The sequence below is a fragment of the Cololabis saira genome, chromosome 22 (assembly GCF_033807715.1).
Source record: "Cololabis saira isolate AMF1-May2022 chromosome 22, fColSai1.1, whole genome shotgun sequence".
NCBI lineage: Eukaryota > Metazoa > Chordata > Actinopteri > Beloniformes > Belonidae > Cololabis > Cololabis saira.
Genome location: NC_084608.1, coordinates 34258041 through 34278997, shown reverse-complemented (window position 1 = coordinate 34278997; position 20957 = coordinate 34258041). Strand labels below are relative to the sequence as shown.

At 45.8% G+C, this 20957-nt stretch overlaps 1 protein-coding gene across 1 annotated transcript in view; it reads left to right on the top strand.

The window, feature by feature from the left end:
* Positions 1–218: 218 nt before the first annotated feature.
* The window catches only part of rreb1a (ras responsive element binding protein 1a), a gene marked incomplete at its 5' end in the record, with an annotated part of 97287 nt that continues 76548 nt past the window's right edge, over positions 219–20957 (top strand). The window contains one exon of the mRNA XM_061713228.1: positions 219–727. Coding sequence (XP_061569212.1) covers positions 219–727 — 509 coding nt within the window. The remainder of the gene's footprint in view (positions 728–20957) is intronic.

Genomic DNA, 20957 nt, shown 5'->3' with positions numbered 1-20957 from the left:
CACTTTTCTCGCTGCTTTTCCACCGTTTTCTGGGCTCTGAAAAGTGGGTGAAAGATGGAGAGGGGGGGGGGGGGAGGAGGAGATAAAGAGGAGGAGATGAAGAGGAGAGGAGGAGGAGGAGGAGGAGGAGGAGGAGGAGAAGAGGAGGTACCGGTAATCCGCAGATGCTTAACGGCCACGTCCCCTTGGAGACGGAGAGACACGTGATGAGACTCTGATCAGGTCTGAGACACGAACCTGGACCAGGACCAGGACCAGGGACCAGGACCAGCACCCAAAACCCAGAATCCAGGACCAGAAACCAGATCCAGGACCAGATCCAGGACCAGGACCCAGAACCGTCTCCGCACTTCTGTTTCCGAGAAACGGCTTCACCTTGTTGGCTGTTTCCTCCGGGAGGAGGGAGGGAGGAAGAGGAGGAGGGGAGGAGGAGAGGAAGAGGAGGAGGAGGAAGAGGAGTAAAGTTTGTCCAAGTTTGCACATCCCTTCGGAAACGCCATTTTGATTCCTCTCCTCTCCGGTTGCAAGAGTTTTGCAGCCTCTCTCTCTCTCTCTCTTTCTTTCTCTCTCTCTCCCCCTTCTCTTTTTCCTCCCCCCACCTCCCCTTCATCATCCCCCCTTCATCCTCCCGGCCGCCCATCATCATCATCATCATCATCCTCCTTCATCCTCCTCCTCCTCGCCACGATGTCTCGGCGCAAGCAGCCCAACCCCAACAAAGTCGAGCGTAAGTCTCTCTCTTCTTCTCCATCTCTTTTCCTCCTCTTCCTCCTCCTGGGGGGTCTGGGTCTGGGTCTGGGTCCGGGTCTGGGGGGGTCCGGGTCCGGATGAGGGTTTGCTGCGGGCTCGCTGCTCTCGCCTGCGCATCCAAAGCGCTGGAATTCACCCCGCGCCTCTTCCTCGTTCCGAGCCCTGCTTCCATTATCGGACGCAACTTGTTGACTTTCCACACTTTTCTCGGCGCGGCAGGACTTTAGCGTGGGGGGGGGGGGGGGGTTAGAGGGGGTTTCTGCGGGGAGGGGGGGGGTCGGTGTGCGGGTATCTGTCCCGCACAACAACACCTACCCCCCCCCCGGGGGGTGGGGGGGTCAGAGTCCGCCTCGCGGCCGGAGGACAGCATCCGTATCTCGGGTGCACTTTGGTCGGAGCCTCGCTGCTAGTGGCCATGTGAAGCGGCGGCGCGCCGCGGGGGCGCGCCTTCCGCCCGCCCTTCACAATAAGAGCCTGTGCTGGGGATGGCGGCTCTGGCTCTGCTGGTGTTGTGGGCTGGTGGTGTGTCAGGGAGGCGAGTGGTGTCCCTTTAAAGACCATTCCATCACAGAAAACAGCAGATTTCTGAGCTTTCTTTCAGTATAATCACAACTTTTATAATAATCAGACATGAATTTAAAAGAAAAGCAGCTCGGATGACGGTTTCAGTCCCAGGGGGACATTTGTGGCCAGATGTAAACGGAAAAATGTGATTTAAATGTGATAGAAAAGTAATTCCAGTTTAGGCTACATACAATATGTAAACGGCCAGGTTCCGTCATGTTTACAGTTCATGTTGTATGTAAATTCCACTAACTATTGATCATTCGGGGGACATTTTGTTGCTTTAACGCACCTGATAAAATGGGAAAAATATGATTTAAATGTGAAGTAAGTCCAGTTTGGGTTGTAAGTAAACGGTTACCTTGGTTACAACAACAGTTGATGCGTGTTGTATGTTCAGTACGACTATATTCCAGTAACTATTGATCCTTCGGGGGACATTTTGTTGCTTTAACGCACCAGGTGAAATGGGAAAAACAGGATTTAAATGTGATTTAGTTTGGGTTAGTTTTCTGCTGGTGATGATGGCTCTGGCTCTGCTGGTATTATGGGCTGCTTGTGTGTCACATCCCAGAAAACTGTGCTGGGAAGCGAGTGGTGTCCCTTTTAAAGACCATTCCATCACAGAAAACAGCAGATTTCTGAGCTTTCTTTCAGTATAATCACAACTTTTATAATAATCAGACATGAATTTAAAAGAAAAGCAGCTCGGGTGACGGTATATTCCACTAACTATTGATCATTCAGGGGACATTTTGTTGCTTTAACGCACCAGATAAAATGGGAAAAACAGGATTTAAATGTGATTTAGTTTGGGTTAGTTTTCTGCTGGTTCTGGTTCTGCTGGTGTTATGGGCTGCTTGTGTGTCAGGAAGTGAGTGGTGTCCCTTTTAAAGATCATTCCATCACAGAAAACATCACATTTCTACTTGTATGTGCTTATTTTTATATATATATATGTGTGTGGAATATGCTGTATGTTTGTGTACAGTTATTTTGTTTATACTCTGGCAACTTTTCATATGGATTTATTCATGTATTTTGTTTCATTCACTAAATCCTAAACGCACTAATTTATAAAAGCTAACATTTTTTTCTTGTGAAAAGGGTTGGCGTCATAAGCTTAGGCTTCAGTCGGCACCTTTTGGTCCTTGGTTGTGTGTGTGTGTGTGTGTGTGTGTGTGTGTGTGTGTGTGTGTGTGTATGTATGTATATATATTTATTTATTACACTGACTATTTACACTTGTACTTTGGGTTATTTGTATTGTGGAAATTGTAAGGACCAAAAAGAAAGAAAGATCTCTGAAGTTTTTATCAGTATAATCACAACTTTTATAATAATCAGACATGAATTTAAAAGCTCGGACGATGGTTTCCGTCCCAGGGGGACATTTGTGGCCAGATGTAATGGGAAAAATATGATTTAAATGTGATAGAAAGTAATTCCAGTTTGGGCTAAATACAACATGTAAACGGTTCCCTCGGTTACAACAAAAGTTAATGCGTGATGTATGTATATTCCAGTAACTATTGATCCTTCGGGGGACATTTGTTGCTCTTGCACTAGATGTAACAGGAAAAATAGGATTTAAATGTGATTTGGTTTGGGTTAGTTTTCTGCTGGTTCTGGTTCTGGTTCTGGTTCTGGTTCTGCTGGCTCTGGCTCTGCTGGTATTATGGGCTGCTTGTGTGTCACATCCCAGAAAACTGTGCTGGGAGGCGAGTGGTGTCCCTTTTAAAGATCATTCCATCACAGAAAACAGCAGATTTCTGAGGTTTCTTTCAGTATAATCACAACTTTTATAATAATCAGACATGAATTTAAAAGAAAAGCAGCTCAGATGACGATTTCAGTCCCAGGGGGACATTTGTGTCCAAATGTGATTTAAATGCGATAGAAAGTAATTCCAGTTTGGGCTACATACAATATGTATACGGCCAGGTTCCATCATGTTTACAGTTCATGCATGTTGTATGTATATTCAACTAACTATTGATCCTTCGGGGGACATTATGTTGCTTTAACGCACCTGATAAAATGGGAAAAATATGATTTAAATGTGAAGTAATTCCAGTTTGGGTTGTAAGTAAACGGTTACCTTGGTTACAACAAAAGTTCATGCGTGTTGTATGTTCAGAACGACTATATTCCAGTAACTATTGATCCATCAGGGGGCATTTGTTGCTTAAACACACCAGATGTAACTGGAAAAATAGGATTTAAATGTGATTTAGTTTGGGTTGTATACCATATGTAAACAGTTTTTGGGTTGTATGTAAACGGTTAGGTTCCATCATGTTTACAACAAAAGTTCATACTTGTATGTATATTCCAGTAACTTTGAATCCTTCGGGGAGGCATTTTGTTGCTGTTGCACCAGATTTAAATGGGAAAAATATGATTTAAATGTGATTTTTAGTTTGGGATATACAGTACAGAGCAAAAGTTTGGACACCTTCTCATTCTAATAAATGGGGAAGTGTGTCCAAACTTTTGCTCTGTGCTGTCTACATGTAAACGCTCGGCTTCCATCATGTTTACAACAAAAGTTCATACTTCTTGTATGTATATTCCAGTAACTTTGAATCCTCGGGGAGGCATTTGTTGCTGTTGCACCAGTTGGGACGAGTAGATGTGGTTTTATTTCTTGTTTTTGGGCTCATACTGACAGAGAAAGTTTGCTCTGGTTTGTAAGTGAACGATGAGTTTCTGCGGCGGCTCTTATTGTGAAAGGCGCGCTTCCGGCGGGGGAGCGCGCTCACCTCCGCCAGCTCTGCGCGCCGCCGTGACCTTGTCCAGACATATTTATCCACAAACGGAGCCGCTGCTGCGGCTCGGAGCTGGCCGGCCACCCCCGCCCCCCCTCGGGCCGGGGTAGGCGGCGGTGGCTGGGCTGTTTCCAGCCACTTTAACGCTGTTTCCAGCCCCCCCCCTCCCCCCTCCATCGACGTGACGCCTGTTGCATCCACATCCCCCTCCTCCTCCTCTAAGTCTCTCCTTTCCGTCTTTCGACATCCCTCCGCTCTAACTTCACTAATGCCTTGCTCATGGGGCGCGTTTGGACCTGAACCGTCGACGGGGCCGAGCGGCGGGGAAAGTTCCGACCGTCGTCGACGGTCGGAACTTTTCCCGCCGCTCGGCCCCGTCGACGCTTTTATACCCCTTCTTCTTCTTCTGCGTCTTCTTTTTCTGCAGGATGCTGGTTGTTGAATAACGAGTCTGGGTGAATGATTGACAGCTCGGGTCCCGGTTCAGGTCCGGCGGAGGGAGATGGACCGCGGCTCTTCTCTCTCCCTCCCTCCGCCTCGGCCGGGGCGGTTAGATAATGGTTGCTAGGGACTTCTGCCCCCCCCCCCTCCCTGGTTGCTAGGGACTTTTACCCCCCCCCCCCCCCGCCCTCCCCGCTCGGGGACTTTAACTCCAACTTTTCAACCATTAACGATAAACAGCAACAAACTGCTGGCGGAGTTCCGCGGCTCGGCCGCCGTTAACCCTCCGCTGCGGCGGCAGGAACTATCTTCTCTCAGGAATTTCCTCAATTTTTATGACACTTTTTCTCTTTTGAAAAGTCAGCATTTTTAGGACTGAGAGCCTTATCTGTCAAAAAACAAAGTTTGCTTTTATTTCTCCTTGTAATAACTGAACTATACAGTCTGATCCCAGTTTTGTGGAAGACAGAGTTATAATTTCAAGCACTTTCAAGCACTTAAACTAAAATTCAAGCACTTTCAAGGATTTCAAGCACCCGTAGGAACCATGTAAAGCATAAGTAGATGTTTACAGCACGATGCAATGTACATAATTGTGATTAAAAGGGGGAAAAATAACTTCAGTGTATATATTCCTGTAGATATTTTACCCCAGCGATAAAGTGCTTAAAGATTTTGAAAATGACCCTTGAAAGTGCTTGAATCTGACCTCGAAAAAGGTGTAGGAACCCTGATTTATGACACTTTTCTCTTTGAAAAGTCAGCATTTTTAGGACTGAGAGCCTTATCTGTCAAAAAGAAAAAGTTTGCTTTTATTTCTCCTTGTAATAACTAAACTATACAGCCTGATCCCAGTTTTGTGGAAGACACAGAGTTATAATTTCAAGCACTTTCAAGCACTTAAACTAAAATTCAAGCACTTTCAAGGATTTCAAGCACCCGTAGGAACCCTGTAAAGCATAACTAGATGTTTACAGCACGATGCAATGTACATAATTGTGATTAAAAGCGGAAGAAATAACTTGAGTGTATATATTCCTGTAGATATTTTACCCCAGCGATAAAGGTGCTTGAAGATTTTGAAAAAGACCCTTGAAAGTGCTTGAATTTGACCTTGAAAAATGTGTAGGAACCCTGATTTATGACACTTTTCTCTTTGAAAAGTCCTCATTTTTAATCCAGCGAGCCTTATCTTTCACAAAAAAAAGTTTCAGTTTAGTTTTTATCTTGAATAAACAGCTTGTTTAGTTTAATCCAGTTTTTTTGTGGGTTTTAAATTCATTTAATCTGACTTTATTCATCTCTCCTGCAAACATTTACTTCCATTCATTCTTCTACTGAGTTCAGGTTTCCTTCGGGGGCTTGAAATCCTTGAAAGTGCTTGAATTTCAATGTTGTGTTTTCAAGGCCTGAAAAGTGCTTGGATTTTAGTTTAAGTGCTTGAAATTATAACTTTGTCTTTCACAAAACTGGGATCAGACTGTATAGTTTAGTTATTACAAGGAGAAATAAAATCAGTAAGATGAAACATAACTAGATGTTTACAGCACGATACAATGTACATCATTGTGATTAAAAAGCTGAAAAAATAACTTGAGTGTATATATTCCTGTAGATATTTTACCCCAGTGATAAAGGTGCTAAAGGTGATAAAGATTTTGAAAATGACCCTTGAAAGTGCTTGAAAAGTGCTTGAATTTGACCTTTAAAAATGTGTAGGAACCCTGTACTGAGTTCATGACGCAATTTTTCAGTTTAGTTTTTATCTTGAATAAACAGCTTGTTTAGTTTAATCCAGTTTTTTTTGGTGGGTTTTAAACTCATTTAATCTACTTTATTCATCTCCCCCTCTCATTCATTCTTCTACTGAGTGATTCTTTCTTACCACAATAAAAGTCCATCTTTTCTTTGATTAACGGTCCTCATTAGTGCATCTTCCCCTCATCCCAAACTATCACATTAATTCAGAAAACCATGAAGATAAATTACATAAAAAAGCAGCTTGATGTTGTTGTTGTTTTGGATATTTAAAACAAAGAAAATGATGCTGTGAATTCAGGAAAACGGGATTATTTTATTTTGAATGAAAGTGCTGATTGGGGTGGTTCTGGTTTCAGTTAAGTCTTTTGTGACGCAGCGACGAGGCGCGTGGGGAAGAGCGTTAATCCCGTTACGGGACAGACGTCGTCAGCACAGCAGAACTATGTGCTCCCCATATGGAGCCGGCGCTACATAGGGTGCCTTTAAACCCCAGGGAGGTGACTGACAGGTCGACTGCTGCGGCTTCTTAGTGGAACCGGTTCTGGAACCGGTTGTGGGGCCCCGGCTGGTGGAAGGATGGAAGGATGGGAGGATGGGTGGATGGAGGATGAGTACGTGAGGAGTCTTAACTTTCTCTGTTTCTGCTCTGAGGGGGTGAGGGGGAAACTTTTATCTGTTTCACCGTCTGGTCTGGTCCGGTCTGGTCTGGTCCGGCTGAGAAACCGCTCCAGAATCCCCCGGGGGGGGGGGGGTACTTGGTACTGCCGTCGTGTTTGTGGAGGGCAGACCCAGATACCCCCCCCCCCCCCACCCGGCCCTGCTCGGTCCTCCAGCAGGGAGGGGGGGGGGCAGTTAGCATTTCACTACGAAATTCAACACTGAGGCCTCGAGGTCGGACTCATCCCTCCTCCTCCTCTTCTTCCTCCTCCGTCTCCTCCTCCTCCTCCGTCTCCTCCTCCTCCTCTTCTTCCTCCTCCGTCTCCTCCTCCTCCTCCGTCTCCTCCTCCTCCTCTGCTGGCAGGACGATGCTGCCTCGGTGGAGCTGATGGAGGTGTAATGGAGATGTGATGGAGATATAATAATAATAATGATAATAATCAATTTTATTTATATAGTGCTTTTAAAAGATCTCAAAGACGCTTCACAGACACAAAGATAAAACATCGAGATCAAGAGAATTTAAATTAAAAACTACAGGATGAAAAAGATTAGAGATAAAAGATAAAGGATAAGAAACAAATCACACATTAGAAGCTGTTCTGAAGAGGTGATGGAGATGTGATGGAGGTGTGATGGAGGTGTGATGGAGGTCTGATGGAGGTCTGATGGAGATATGATGGAGATGTGATGGAGATGTGATGGAGATGTGATGGAGATGTGATGGAGGTCTGATGGAGATGTGATGGAGATGTGATGGAGATGTGATGGAGGTCTGATGGAGATATGATGGAGGTGTGATGGAGATGTGATGGAGATGTGATGGAGGTGTGATGGAGGTCTGATGGAGGTCTGATGGAGATATGATGGAGATGTGATGGAGATGTGATGGAGATGTGATGGAGATGTGATGGAGGTCTGATGGAGATGTGATGGAGATGTGATGGAGATGTGATGGAGGTCTGATGGAGGTCTGATGGAGGTGATGGAGGTCTGATGGAGATGTGATGGAGATGTGATGGAGATGTGATGGAGATGTGATGGAGGTCTGATGGAGGTCTGATGGAGATATGATGGAGGTGATGGAGGTCTGATGGAGATGTGATGGAGATGTGATGGAGATGTGATGGAGATGTGATGGAGGTCTGATGGAGATGTGATGGAGGTCTGATGGAGATGTGATGGAGATATGATGGAGATGTGATGGAGGTCTGATGGAGGTCTGATGGAGATATGATGGAGATGTGATGGAGATATGATGGAGATATGATGGAGGTGATGGAGATGTGATGGAGGTCTGATGGAGGTGTGATGGAGGTCTGATGGAGGTGTGATGGAGGTCTGATGGAGGTCTGATGGAGGTGATGGAGATGTGATGGAGGTGATGGAGCTGATGTGATGGAGGTGATGGAGCTGATGTGATGGAGGTGTGATGGAGATATGATGGAGGTCTGATGGAGATGTGATGGAGGTGTGATGGAGGTGTGATGGAGGTGTGATGGAGGTCTGATGGAGGTCTGATGGAGGTGATGGAGATGTGATGGAGGTGATGGAGGTGTGATGGAGATGTGATGGAGATGTGATGGAGATGTGATGGAGGTCTGATGGAGGTCTGATGGAGGTGATGGAGGTCTGATGGAGATGTGATGGAGGTCTGATGGAGGTCTGATGGAGGTCTGATGGAGATGTGATGGAGGTCTGATGGAGATGTGATGGAGGTGATGGAGATGTGATGGAGGTCTGATGGAGGTCTGATGGAGATGTGATGGAGGTCTGATGGAGGTCTGATGGAGATGTGATGGAGGTCTGATGGAGGTCTGATGGAGATGTGATGGAGGTCTGATGGAGGTCTGATGGAGGTCTGATGGAGATGTGATGGAGGTCTGATGGAGGTCTGATGGAGATATGATGGAGGTCTGATGGAGATGTGATGGAGGTCTGATGGAGGTGTGATGGAGATGTGATGGAGATATGATGGAGATGTGATGGAGGTGATGGAGATTATGGAGGTCTGATGGAGGTGATGGAGATGTGATGGAGATATGATGGAGGTCTGATGGAGGTCTGATGGAGATGTGATGGAGGTGTGATGGAGGTGTGATGGAGATATGATGGAGGTCTGATGGAGGTCTGATGGAGATGTGATGGAGGTGTGATGGAGGTGTGATGGAGATATGATGGAGGTCTGATGGAGGTCTGATGGAGATGTGATGGAGGTGTGATGGAGGTGTGATGGAGATATGATGGAGGTCTGATGGAGATGTGATGGAGATGTGATGGAGGTGTGATGGAGGTCTGATGGAGGTGTGATGGAGGTGTGATGGAGGTGATGGAGGTGTGATGGAGGTGTGATGGAGGTGATGGAGGTGTGATGGAGGTGTGATGGAGATGTGATGGAGATGTGATGGAGGTGTGATGGAGGTCTGATGGAGATGTGATGGAGATGTGATGGAGGTCTGATGGAGGTGTGATGGAGGTGTGATGGAGGTCTGATGGAGATATGATGGAGGTCTGATGGAGGTCTGATGGAGGTCTGATGGAGATGTGATGGAGATATGATGGAGATGTGATGGAGGTGATGGAGATTATGGAGGTCTGATGGAGGTGATGGAGATATGATGGAGGTCTGATGGAGGTCTGATGGAGGTCTGATGGAGATGTGATGGAGATGTGATGGAGGTGTGATGGAGGTGTGATGGAGATATGATGGAGGTCTGATGGAGGTCTGATGGAGGTCTGATGGAGATGTGATGGAGGTGTGATGGAGGTCTGATGGAGATGTGATGGAGATGTGATGGAGGTCTGATGGAGATTATGGAGGTCTGATGGAGGTCTGATGGAGATGTGATGGAGGTGTGATGGAGGTGTGATGGAGATATGATGGAGGTCTGATGGAGATATGATGGAGGTGTGATGGAGATGTGATGGAGATATGATGGAGGTGTGATGGAGATATGATGGAGGTGTGATGGAGATATGATGGAGATGTGATGGAGATATGATGGAGGTCTGATGGAGATCTGATGGAGGTCTGATGGAGATGTGATGGAGGTCTGATGGAGATGTGATGGAGGTGATGGAGGTGATGGAGATGTGATGGAGATATGATGGAGGTCTGATGGAGGTCTGATGGAGGTCTGATGGAGATGTGATGGAGGTCTGATGGAGATGTGATGGAGGTGATGGAGATGTGATGGAGGTCTGATGGAGGTCTGATGGAGGTCTGATGGAGGTGTGATGGAGGTCTGATGGAGGTGTGATGGAGGTCTGATGGAGGTGTGATGGAGGTCTGATGGAGGTCTGATGGAGGTCTGATGGAGGTGTGATGGAGGTCTGATGGAGGTGTGATGGAGGTCTGATGGAGGTGTGATGGAGATATGATGGAGATGTGATGGAGATGTGATGGAGGTCTGATGGAGATGTGATGGAGATGTGATGGAGATGTGATGGAGATATGATGGAGATGTGATGGAGATGTGATGGAGGTCTTATGGAGGTGATGGAGGTGTGATGGAGGTGATGGAGATGTGATTGAGATATAAGCAAGAGGTGATGGAGATGGGATGTAGTTGAGGGAGATGCTGGAGGTGACGGAGGTGACGGAGGTGTTGTGTTGTGATGGAGGTCTGATGGAGGTGTTTGGTTGTGACGGAGGTGACGGAGGTGTTGTGTTGTGATGCTGCTGAACCTCCAGGTTTGTGTCTCCTGGCGTCTCCTCTCAGGTGGGCGGAGCCTAACCCCCCCGCTGAGTCAGAGTTCCAGCAGTGACTCAGCCAGAACTCCCAGAATCCTTCAGGTGTGGCCTCACCTGTCTGAGCCGGGCGGGTCTGACAGGAAGTGACACGGCCAGCTCCTCCGTCTGTTGTTCTGCGGCTGATGATGTCATCGCCGGTGTCGCACATGCTCAGACACAGCGCTGATGATGTCATCGCTGGTGTCGCACATGCTCAGACACAGCGCTGATGATGTCATCGCTGGTGTCGCACATGCTCAGACACAGCGCTGATGATGTCATCGCTGGTGTCGCACATGCTCAGACACAGCGCTGATGATGTCATCGCTGGTGTCGCACATGCTCAGACACAGCGCTGATGATGTCATCGCTGGTGTCGCACATGCTCAGACACAGCGCTGATGATGTCATCGCTGGTGTCGCACATGCTCAGACACAGCGCTGATGATGTCATCGCTGGTGTCGCACATGCTCAGACACAGCGCTGTTGTTTAACGGGAGGATCGTGTGGAGACATGATGCAGCTGGGGGGGGCAACCGTCCGTGACCGGTTCAGCTCGCAGCAGTTAGGGCTCTTATTGTGAAGGAGCAGGTAGAGCTCTTATTGTGAAGGGCTAGTGGGTCATCAGTCCAGGTCTGGACCAGGTCTGGGGGGTCTGGACCAGGTCTGGGGGGTCTGGACCAGGTCTGGGGGGTCTGGACCAGGTCTGGACCAGGTCTGGGGGGTCTGGACCAGGTCTGGACCAGGTCTGGGGGGTCTGGACCAGGTCTGGGGGGTCTGGACCAGGTCTGGACCAGGTCTGGGGGGTCTGGACCAGGTCTGGGGGGTCTGGACCTCTGAGCTGTAAAACTGGCTTTAAGATGTTTTTAATATTTTAATTGTATAATATTTTGTCTGATTTATTTTGCATATACATTTCTGAAAACTCTAAATGCAGCAAATTCAGCGTTTTTATGTTCTGAAATAAATAATCTAAATTTAAAATAAATATTTGCAAATTTAATTTCTCGGGTTTAAATCAATGTTTAAACTTTTAAATATAAAAAAATTACATTAAGTTTATACAAAAAATAACAAATAAAACTACCAAGTTTACTATATAATTTGCAAATAAATTTCAAAACACTGTAAATGCGGCAAATTCAGTGTTTTTTTATTTTCTGAAAAAATAATGGAAATTTAAATAAATATTTGCAAATTTAATTTCTCTGTTTTAAATCAATCTTTAAACTTTTAAATATAAAAGTATAGTAATTTACGTTAAGTTTATACAAAAAATAACATAAAAGTAGCAGAGTTTATTTATTTACGTCTCACTTGTAGCTCGGAGTCATTAGTGCAGCTAATGAGTGATTAGTGTGTGTGTGTGTGTGTGTGTGTGTGTGTGTGTGGCTAATGGGAGTTTCAGAGGGACGTCTGTGTCCACAGAGACAGAAGTGAAGCAGCTAATTAAAAGCTTTCACCCTCCCCCGAGACACACACTCTCTCACACCCACACACTCACACACACACACACACACACACACACACACTCACACACACACACACACTGGGATTCCTTCGCTCGGGTCATGTGACCCGATCAGCCGCTCCGACCGTCTGATGCTGAAGTTTCCCGACGGCGTCTGAGCCAATCAGAGCAGCCGTCGCCGTGGCAACCGGAGGAGGAGAGGGGGCTGGACCTGTAGTTTTAGCCCCGCCCCCTTTCAGATGAGATTAGGCCCCGCCCCCCAGCCGGAGGGGGCGGAGTCAGGGCTGATTCAGGAACTTCCTCCTGTTTGATTGATTGTTTTATTGATTGATTGGTTGATCGTCTTCACGTCCGGGTTCTGGTACCCGGTAAGAACCAGGTAGAAGGTTCTGGAAGAGGGCCGGCGGGTCCTAAAGCCCGCCGGGTTCATGTCTCGGAGGATAAAGTTGTTTCTGAAGTTTTTTCTTTTACTCAACAAGACGGTGAGAGACTGGTGTTTCCAGGCAGAAGCAGCTGATGTCGGGCTGCTGGCTTCATCTGCTGCTCTTCTACGTGATAAACTCACATTCTAAACTAAAATGTATCAGAGTCAAGAAGATAATGGTGGATGGATCATCTGTAGTTTGTTATGTTGTTGGTGATGCGTTCAGGGACTGGGGTTGGTCGGGAATCAGACGGCTGGAGGTGAAGAGGAGGAGGGTGAAGGGGGGATGAAGGTGGGGGATGGGTAGGACTCAGAACCCCCGGCAGACCTGAAGAACCGGTCTACCCGCCGTAGCCCCGGGCTTTTATTCTGAAAGAACGGTGGCCGAGCAGCAGCAGCAGCAGCAGCAGCAGCAGCAGCTGTAGCAGCAGCAGCAGCAGCAGCAGCTGTAGCAGCAGCAGCAGCTGTAGCAGCAGCAGCAGCAGCAGCAGCAGCAGCAGCAGCAGCAGCAGCAGCAGCAGCAGCAGCAGCAGCAGCAGCGCAGCTGTAGCAGCAGCTGCAGCAGCTGTAGCAGCAGCTGCAGCAGCAGCAGCAGCGCAGCTGTAGCAGCAGCTGCAGCAGCTGTAGCAGCAGCTGCAGCAGCAGCAGCAGCGCAGCTGCAGCAGCAGCAGCGCAGCTGTAGCAGCAGCTGCAGCAGCTGTAGCAGCAGCTGCAGCAGCTGTAGCAGCAGCAGCAGCAGCAGCAGCTGCAGCAGCTGTAGCAGCAGCAGCAGCAGCAGCAGCTGTAGCAGCAGCTGCAGCAGCAGCTGCAGCAGCAGCAGCAGCAGCAGCAGCAGCAGCAGCAGCAGGAGCAGCAGGAGCCTCCGGCCCCGGACCTGCTGGACCAGCCGGTCCAGTCCAGTTAGGGCCCGGGATCCGGTTTGTTTCATCTGGTTCTTTCCAGATTAAGTTTCATCTGAATGTTTGTTTCAAAATAAAATACCACCTGAGAGAATTGGTATGATGTCAGTTTTAGATTGAAATTGTAGTTTATTGATCACCTGTTGATCAGAAGTTGATCAGTTATTGATCACCTGTTGATCAGATGTTGATCAGATATTTAGTTTAGTTTAGTTTATTTTGCACATAACATAAAAAAAATAACATTACACAAATAAGTGCAGTTAAAAGAAACTGTGCAGGGAGGAGCGAGCGAGCCAGTAGGCTTATGAGCCCCCACCTAATAACATTTAACAAAATAGTTATGAGGATTCAAAATCATAAAAATAAATAATATATCATAAAAATTGCATGTAGAACATGAATGAAAATAAAATACAAAAAGAAAATAAAAAAATTACTATTATATTGATCACCTGTTGATCAGAAGCAGCAGTTCTGATCAACAGGTGAATGGAACCTGAAGTGAGAGCTGATGGTTGTGACCCGTCAGCCGTCAGCCGTCCGGAGACACCAGAGGACGAGTGTCACCCGAGACGAGGCTAAACTAGGACACACACACACACACACACACACACACACACACACACACACACACACACACACACACACACACACACACACACACACACTCTGGTCCTCCCAGGGAGGATTCTGGGGGTTTGGTGTCTCTGGTTTAAATTTAGTCGAGAGGCAACACACACGAGCCCTGAGACCCGAGTCCTGGGACCCGAGTCCTGGACCCGGGTCAGAACCAGAACCAGAACCTGAACCAGAACCGGGTCCAGACTCACCGGTTCAGGTCCAGGAGAGGGAGATTACCCAGAAGGCACTGCAGCGGGTCACACCTGAGCATGTAAACAGACTCAGCCACCGCTTTGACCTTTGACCTGCACCAGAGCAGGCTCCGCCCCTCTGCCGTTAGCTCCGCCCCTGGGCCTGAGGGGGCGGGGCTACAGCCTGAGGGGGCGTGGCCTGGTCTCCCACCGACGGTTCTGCTCAGCATCTCCCCCCACCGTCTCCGCGGTTACGTAACCTGATGGGAGAGGAGCCATTGTTCCCCCACTTCCTGTTACCCCTCCTCCTCGTCTCTTCCTCTTCATCCTCCTCCTCCTTGTCTCTTCTTGCTCTCTGGATGGAGATGGAGGAACCAGAACCAGAACCCAGGGTTCCTACGGGGGCTTGAAATCCTTGAAAGTGCTTGAATTTCAATGTTGTTTTCAAGGCCTGAAAAGTGCTTGAATTTTAGTTAAAGTGCTTGAAATTTTAACTCTTGTCTTCCACAAAATTGTGACCAGACTGTATAGTTTAGTTATTACAAGGAGAAATAAAATCAGTAAGATGAAACATAACTAGATGTTTACAGCACGATACAATGTACATCATTGTGACTAAAAAGTGGAAAAAATAATTATGAGTGTAAATATTTTACCCCAGCTATAAAGTGCTTGAAGATTTTGAAAAAGACCCTTGAAAGTGCTTGAATTTGACCTTTAAAAATGTGTAGGAACCCTGTCCATCCTGCTGCTGGTTAGCTTCCCCAAAGATCCTCTATAGACGAATCCGGCGAAACCCGGAAGTCGAGCGGCCGCCATTACTGCGGTGGCGGCTCCGCTCCTCCGCTCCAGCCCATAGACATACGTATATAGATCCATTCTCCGCTCCCATGGATCTATTACTCCGCTCCCTGCCAGGCTCTCTTAATGTATTTGTATCATCGGAACACTCCTGTCCCGTCACGTGCATTTGTTTTGATAGTGAATGAAGACGGGACGGACTTTCAAAACTACTTTTCTGTTTCACCAAGTGAACAGACGGAACGCAAAAAAAGATGTTAAACTGCTGGAAAGGAACTGGAATTTACCTGGATACCTTAAACAAGGAAGCCAGGGAGCGGTATATGGAGAAAATAATGATTATTAACGGTTTGATCCATATGAAATCACTACTAAAGAATGGAGCTCCGACGAGGATTTAGTTCTGCACAACCCACGTCTTACTACCTTGTTTAGTGTTTGGCAGCTGCTTTGGTAAATGTTTGACTCGCCATGTGTTTCAATAAATTAGTATAATATAACAACATACAGCAGCCTACATCTTTTTTATTACTCTTACTTCTCTTTTCTTTTTTTTATGCTGAAGAGGCTCCGATGGCGTGAGCAATATTTTTCTTTTCCTCGTGAGATTATTTTTTTCTTCTGCAGCTACAAATAGAGTTGATATTTTTTCCTCAACAAACTAGTTTTATCTGCAGATTGCGGTTATGTATGTATGTATTATGTATCATCCGGAGCTGAGATAGTTCTGCCCTTCAATTAGAGACCTGTAATTGCGTTTTTTTTCGTCATCGGACGCCAGGCGATCAATAAAATATTCTTGGATACCTAAAATAAAACAAAACATAAACAGGTAATTTTTAATTGTGCAGACGTGCCTCGTAAGGAGAGGAGGTGGAGAGAGCTATATTACAGTGTTAAATCATACACTCCCTTATCTCCCTATTCCTCTATTCTTTCCTGCTTATCGCTCAAACAAATCATTATTTATAAATTAACATCAGCATTAATTTAAGATACCTTCATTATTTATGGAAGGCCACTGTCTAACATCATCAATCCAGCTATAATGATGCTGTAGAGCGTCAGGTTACAATAACAGCGCTGCGGTGGCAGATTGACACCTGCCACCGCAGCGATGGCGCCGCCGCAAGATGGCGGCACACACAAACCGGTCGCCGGATTCGTCTATACAGAAGATAGCGCATTACTGTTTCTGCCAATGGTATGAAATGGTATCCACTTCCTGTCTCCTAAGTGGGCGTGGCCGCCCCTCTGACCTCACTTCCTGTCTCCTAAGTGGGCGTGTCGCCCCTCTGACCTCACTTCCTGTCTCCTAAGTGGGCGTGGCCGCCCCTCTGACCTCACTTCCTGTCTCCTAAGTGGGCGTGTCGCCCCTCTGACCTCACTTCCTGTCTCCTAAGTGGGCGTGGCCGCCCCTCTCCCCACATCGTTTTGGAACATACAACACTAGATACAGGACAACTTTAATATTTGCGCCTTATTTTGCCGCTTGTTTTTTTTAATCTGCTACTTTAATGTCTGATATCAACCTGATAGCAATCATCGGATCAGTCTAATATCCTTTTTTCCCTCCCAAAAAGACTTCAATAATAACAATAACAGTATTATTAAGCAAAGAAGCAAGTTTTGTTTTAATTTTAAATTTCAGTTTATCCGATGGGAAAACGACGTTGGCAGTTCTGCAGAGACCGACGACTGAATCTCTGGATCAGCACCAGAGAGGAGAGGGTTCTATTATTATTATTATTATTATTATTATTATTATTATTATTATTATTATTATTATTATTATTATTATTATTATTATTAGCTATGAGAGCCGAGTCTCGCGGGAGTGTGTTGCTCAGACAGAGACCAGAGTCCAGTCCCCCAGTCCCCCCCAGACCAGAGTCCAGTCCCCCCCAGACCAGAGTCCAGTCCCCCCCAGACCAGAGTCCAGTCCCCCCCAGACCAGAGTCCAGTCCCCCAGTCCCCCCCAGACCAGAGTCCAGTCCTCCAGTCCCCCCCGTCCCAGACTGGATGCTGGAGACGTTAAAACTCGGCGCCGCAGCTTTAAGAGCTGCTGCTCTTCAGCACATGAACCATGAACCCGAGATAAGCTGCTGCCGTGAGCATCGTCCCCCCCTTCTCCTCCTCCCATCGTCCCCCCCTTCTCCTCCTCCCCCCCTTCTCCTCCTCCCCCCTTCTCCTCCTCCCTCCCATCCTCCCATCCTCCTCTCACCCCCCCCCCCCCCCCCCCCCCCTCCATCCGTTGTGACATTCTTTCACAGTCGAGGTGCTCGGACTTTGGACTGGAAGTAAATACGGATTATTTGCAGCCGGCGGGTAGAAGGTGGCCGTGTGTGTGTGTGTGTGTGTGTGTGTGTGAGTGTGTGTGTGTATGTGTGTGAGTGTGTGAGTGTGTGTGAGTGTTTGTGTGTGTGTGTGTGTCACGGACACACACATACACTCACACACACACCGTCCTGTAGTGGTAGTTAGCTTCACAAGCTGCTTATCAGCAAGAAAGTCTCACCACACCCACTAACTCACACTCACACACTAATACACACTCACATCTACACACACACACACACACACACACACACACACACACACACACTCGGAGCTGCTGGCATCCCACTCAACAGGTCTGTCCTACATCCTTTCCCTCCATCTTCCCTCAGCCTCATGCTGGGGGCGGGGCTAAGTGCTGGGGCGTGGCTAAGGGACTGGGGGCGGGGCTAAGGGGGCGGGGTTAACGGTTAGGGGCGGAGTTAGGGGCGGGGCCAGGACTCCATCCTCGTTAAAGTTAAACTCCACAGTTGGAGCTGAGTTTTAAACTCTATAAACTCCTCCGGGACAAACAGAGGAATTCTGCTGCTACCCTTCACAATAAAAGCCTCAGAGAGAAAACGTTCACAATAAAAGCCTCAGAGAGAAAACTTTCACAATAAAAGCCTCAGAGAGAAAACTTTCACAATAAAAGCCTCAGAGAGAAAACTTTCACAATAAAAGCCTCAGAGAGAAAACTTTCACAATAAAAGCCTCAGAGAGAAAACTTTCACAATAAAAGCCTCAGAGAGAAAACGTTCACAATAAAAGCCTCTGAGAGAAAACTTTCAGAATAAAGGTCACGCCAACTGTCCGGTTCCCTCCCAGCGAGGCCGTGTGGCAGATATTGATCAGTGATCAGTTATTGGTTGATTGGGGGGGGTGAGGAGGTGAGGAGGGGGTTAACTGATGCTCTCTCTCTCTCTGTTTGTCTGCTCGCTCGCCCTCCTCCCCCCTCCGTTCTGCTGACTGGACAGTTCTGGGGGGGGGGGGGGGCAAATAACAGCAGCTTAAAATCAATAAAGGTTGAGTTTGAACCACCACTCACCTGTGTGTGTGTGTGTGTGTGTGTGTGTGTGTGTGTGTGTGTGTGTGTGTGTGTGTGTGTGTGTGTGTGTGTGTGTGTGTGTGTGTGTGTGTGTGTGTGTGTGTGGGTCAACAAGAACAGGATCCTTCCTTTCCTCGTTTCCTTCCCTTCCTGCTTTACTTTCCTCTTCTCTTCTTCTTTCTCGTCACTTTTCTTTCTTTTCTGTCCTCTTCGTCATGTTTTCCTCCTCTCCTTGTCTCATCTCTCTCTCTGTCCTAGTTCTCCCTCCTTCCTCCCCCTCTTTCCTCCTCTCCTCTTTGTTTCCTCCTCATCCCCTCTTGGTCCTCCCTGTTTCTTCCTGACTCCTCCCCCTGGTTCTCTGGTGGTCTCTGGTGGTGTGTGAGGGTCTCTGTAAACACGTACAGGTCACCTAAATAAGAGCTGAAACACGTACAGGTCACCAAAATAAGAGCTGAAACACGTACAGGTCACCAAAATAAGAGCTGAAACACGTACAGGTCACCAAAATAAGAGCTGAAACACGTACAGGTCACCAAAATAAGAGCTGAGAGACGTACAGATCGTCAAAATAAGAGCAGAAAGATGTACAGGTCGCCAAAATAAGAGTTGGATGACCTACAGTTTACCAAAATAAGAGCTAAGAGATGTACAGGTCGCCAAAATAAGAGCTAAGAGATGTACAGGTCGCCAAAATAAGAGTTGGATGACCTACAGTTTACCAAAATAAGAGCTAAGAGATGTACAGGTCGCCAAAATAAGAGTTGGATGACCTACAGTTTACCAAAATAAGAGCTAAGAGATGTACAGATCGCCAAAATAAGAGCGTCTCTGGTGGTCTCTGGTCTGTGAGAGTCCTGGTTTCCAATATTCAGGTTTGTCCTGTTACAAACTTCTTCTAGTCTTTTATTTTGAAAGTGTTTTGAAGCCTTTATTTTGAAGGAGCAGTGATTGCTGGTTGTTCAGGTGTGAATCAGGGATTTGCATCAGTGGGCGTGTCTCACACACACACACACGCACACACACACACACACACACACACACACACACACACACACACACACACACACCTAGCTGTGTGTGTGTGTGTGTGTGTGTGTGTCTGCGCCTCCAGGCAAACGCACACAAAGAGCTTCCAAGTCTTTTCAGTTGAATGAAACCTGGTCAGGACCACGCCCTGCACACACACACACACACACACACACACACACACACACACACACACACACACACACACTCTCTCTGGGAGGATGGAGTTTTCTCTGCGTCTTTTCCTTCGGAGGACGAGACGGAGGACGAGAATAAAGAGCATCTTCTGTCGGCCGTCAGCTGAAATGCATCATCTAATTACCCTGCGTGTGTGTGTGTGTGTGTGTGCGTGTGTGTGTGTGTATTCTCTGGCACAAAGCTGCCATTATGCTCCTCCACCTCCATCCCTCCATCCCGCCGCGGATTGTCTCAACCTGCGTCCACGCGGGGCGGGATTCCCACGCACTGCATGCTGGGAAATCCATGCAAATTCATTTTCAGCGGGGGTGGGTGGGCACCGGGGGGGGCGGTTGATGCTGACGGTTCTGGATATCTGAATCTCTTTATTTTGCTTTTTTACATAGTCGTTATTTTATTATTATTTATTTTAAAGTTCTTATTTTATTATTCATTTAAAATGTATTTTATTTATTTTAAAGTAATTTTATTATTTTTTATTTTAAAGTTATTTTATTATTTATTTTAAAGTTAGTTTATTTATTTTAAAGTTCTTATTTTATTATTTTAAAGTTATTAATTTATAATTATTTTTAAATTATTTTATTACTTTGTTTAAAGTAATTTTTTATTATTTATTTGAAAGTTCTTATTTTATTATTTATTTAAAAAATCTTATTTTATTTATTATAGTTCTTTTATTATTTTTATTTTAAAGTTCTTTTATTATTTAATAGTTCTTATTATATTATTTATTTTAAAGTAATTATATTATTTATTTTAAAGTTACTTTATTATTTATTTTAAAGTTTTTATTTTATTATTTATTTTACATGTATTTTATTATTTATTTTAAATATATTTTATTATTTTAAAGTAATTATTTTATTTTTTATTTTAAAGTTATTATTTTATTATTTATTTTAAAGTTAGTTTATTTATCTTAAAGTTGTTATTTTATTATTTATTTTAAAGTTATTATTTTATTATTTAAAAGTTATTAATTTATAATTATTTATTTTAAAATTATGTTATTACTTATTTTAAAGTTATTTTATTTATTTTAAAGTTGTTATTTTATTATTTTAATGTTATTAATTTATAATTATTTATTTTAAAATTATTTTATTATTTTAAAGTTATTTTATTATTTAATTTAAAGTCATTATTTTATTACTATTTATTTAAAAGTCGGTTGGTCTAGTCTGCAGGTGTTTCCACTCTGGCTCCGCCCCCAGAGGTAGTGCCTCGTCCTGATTGGCTGAAACACAGAGTTGTTGGTGGGGAGGCGGGGCCTGCAGG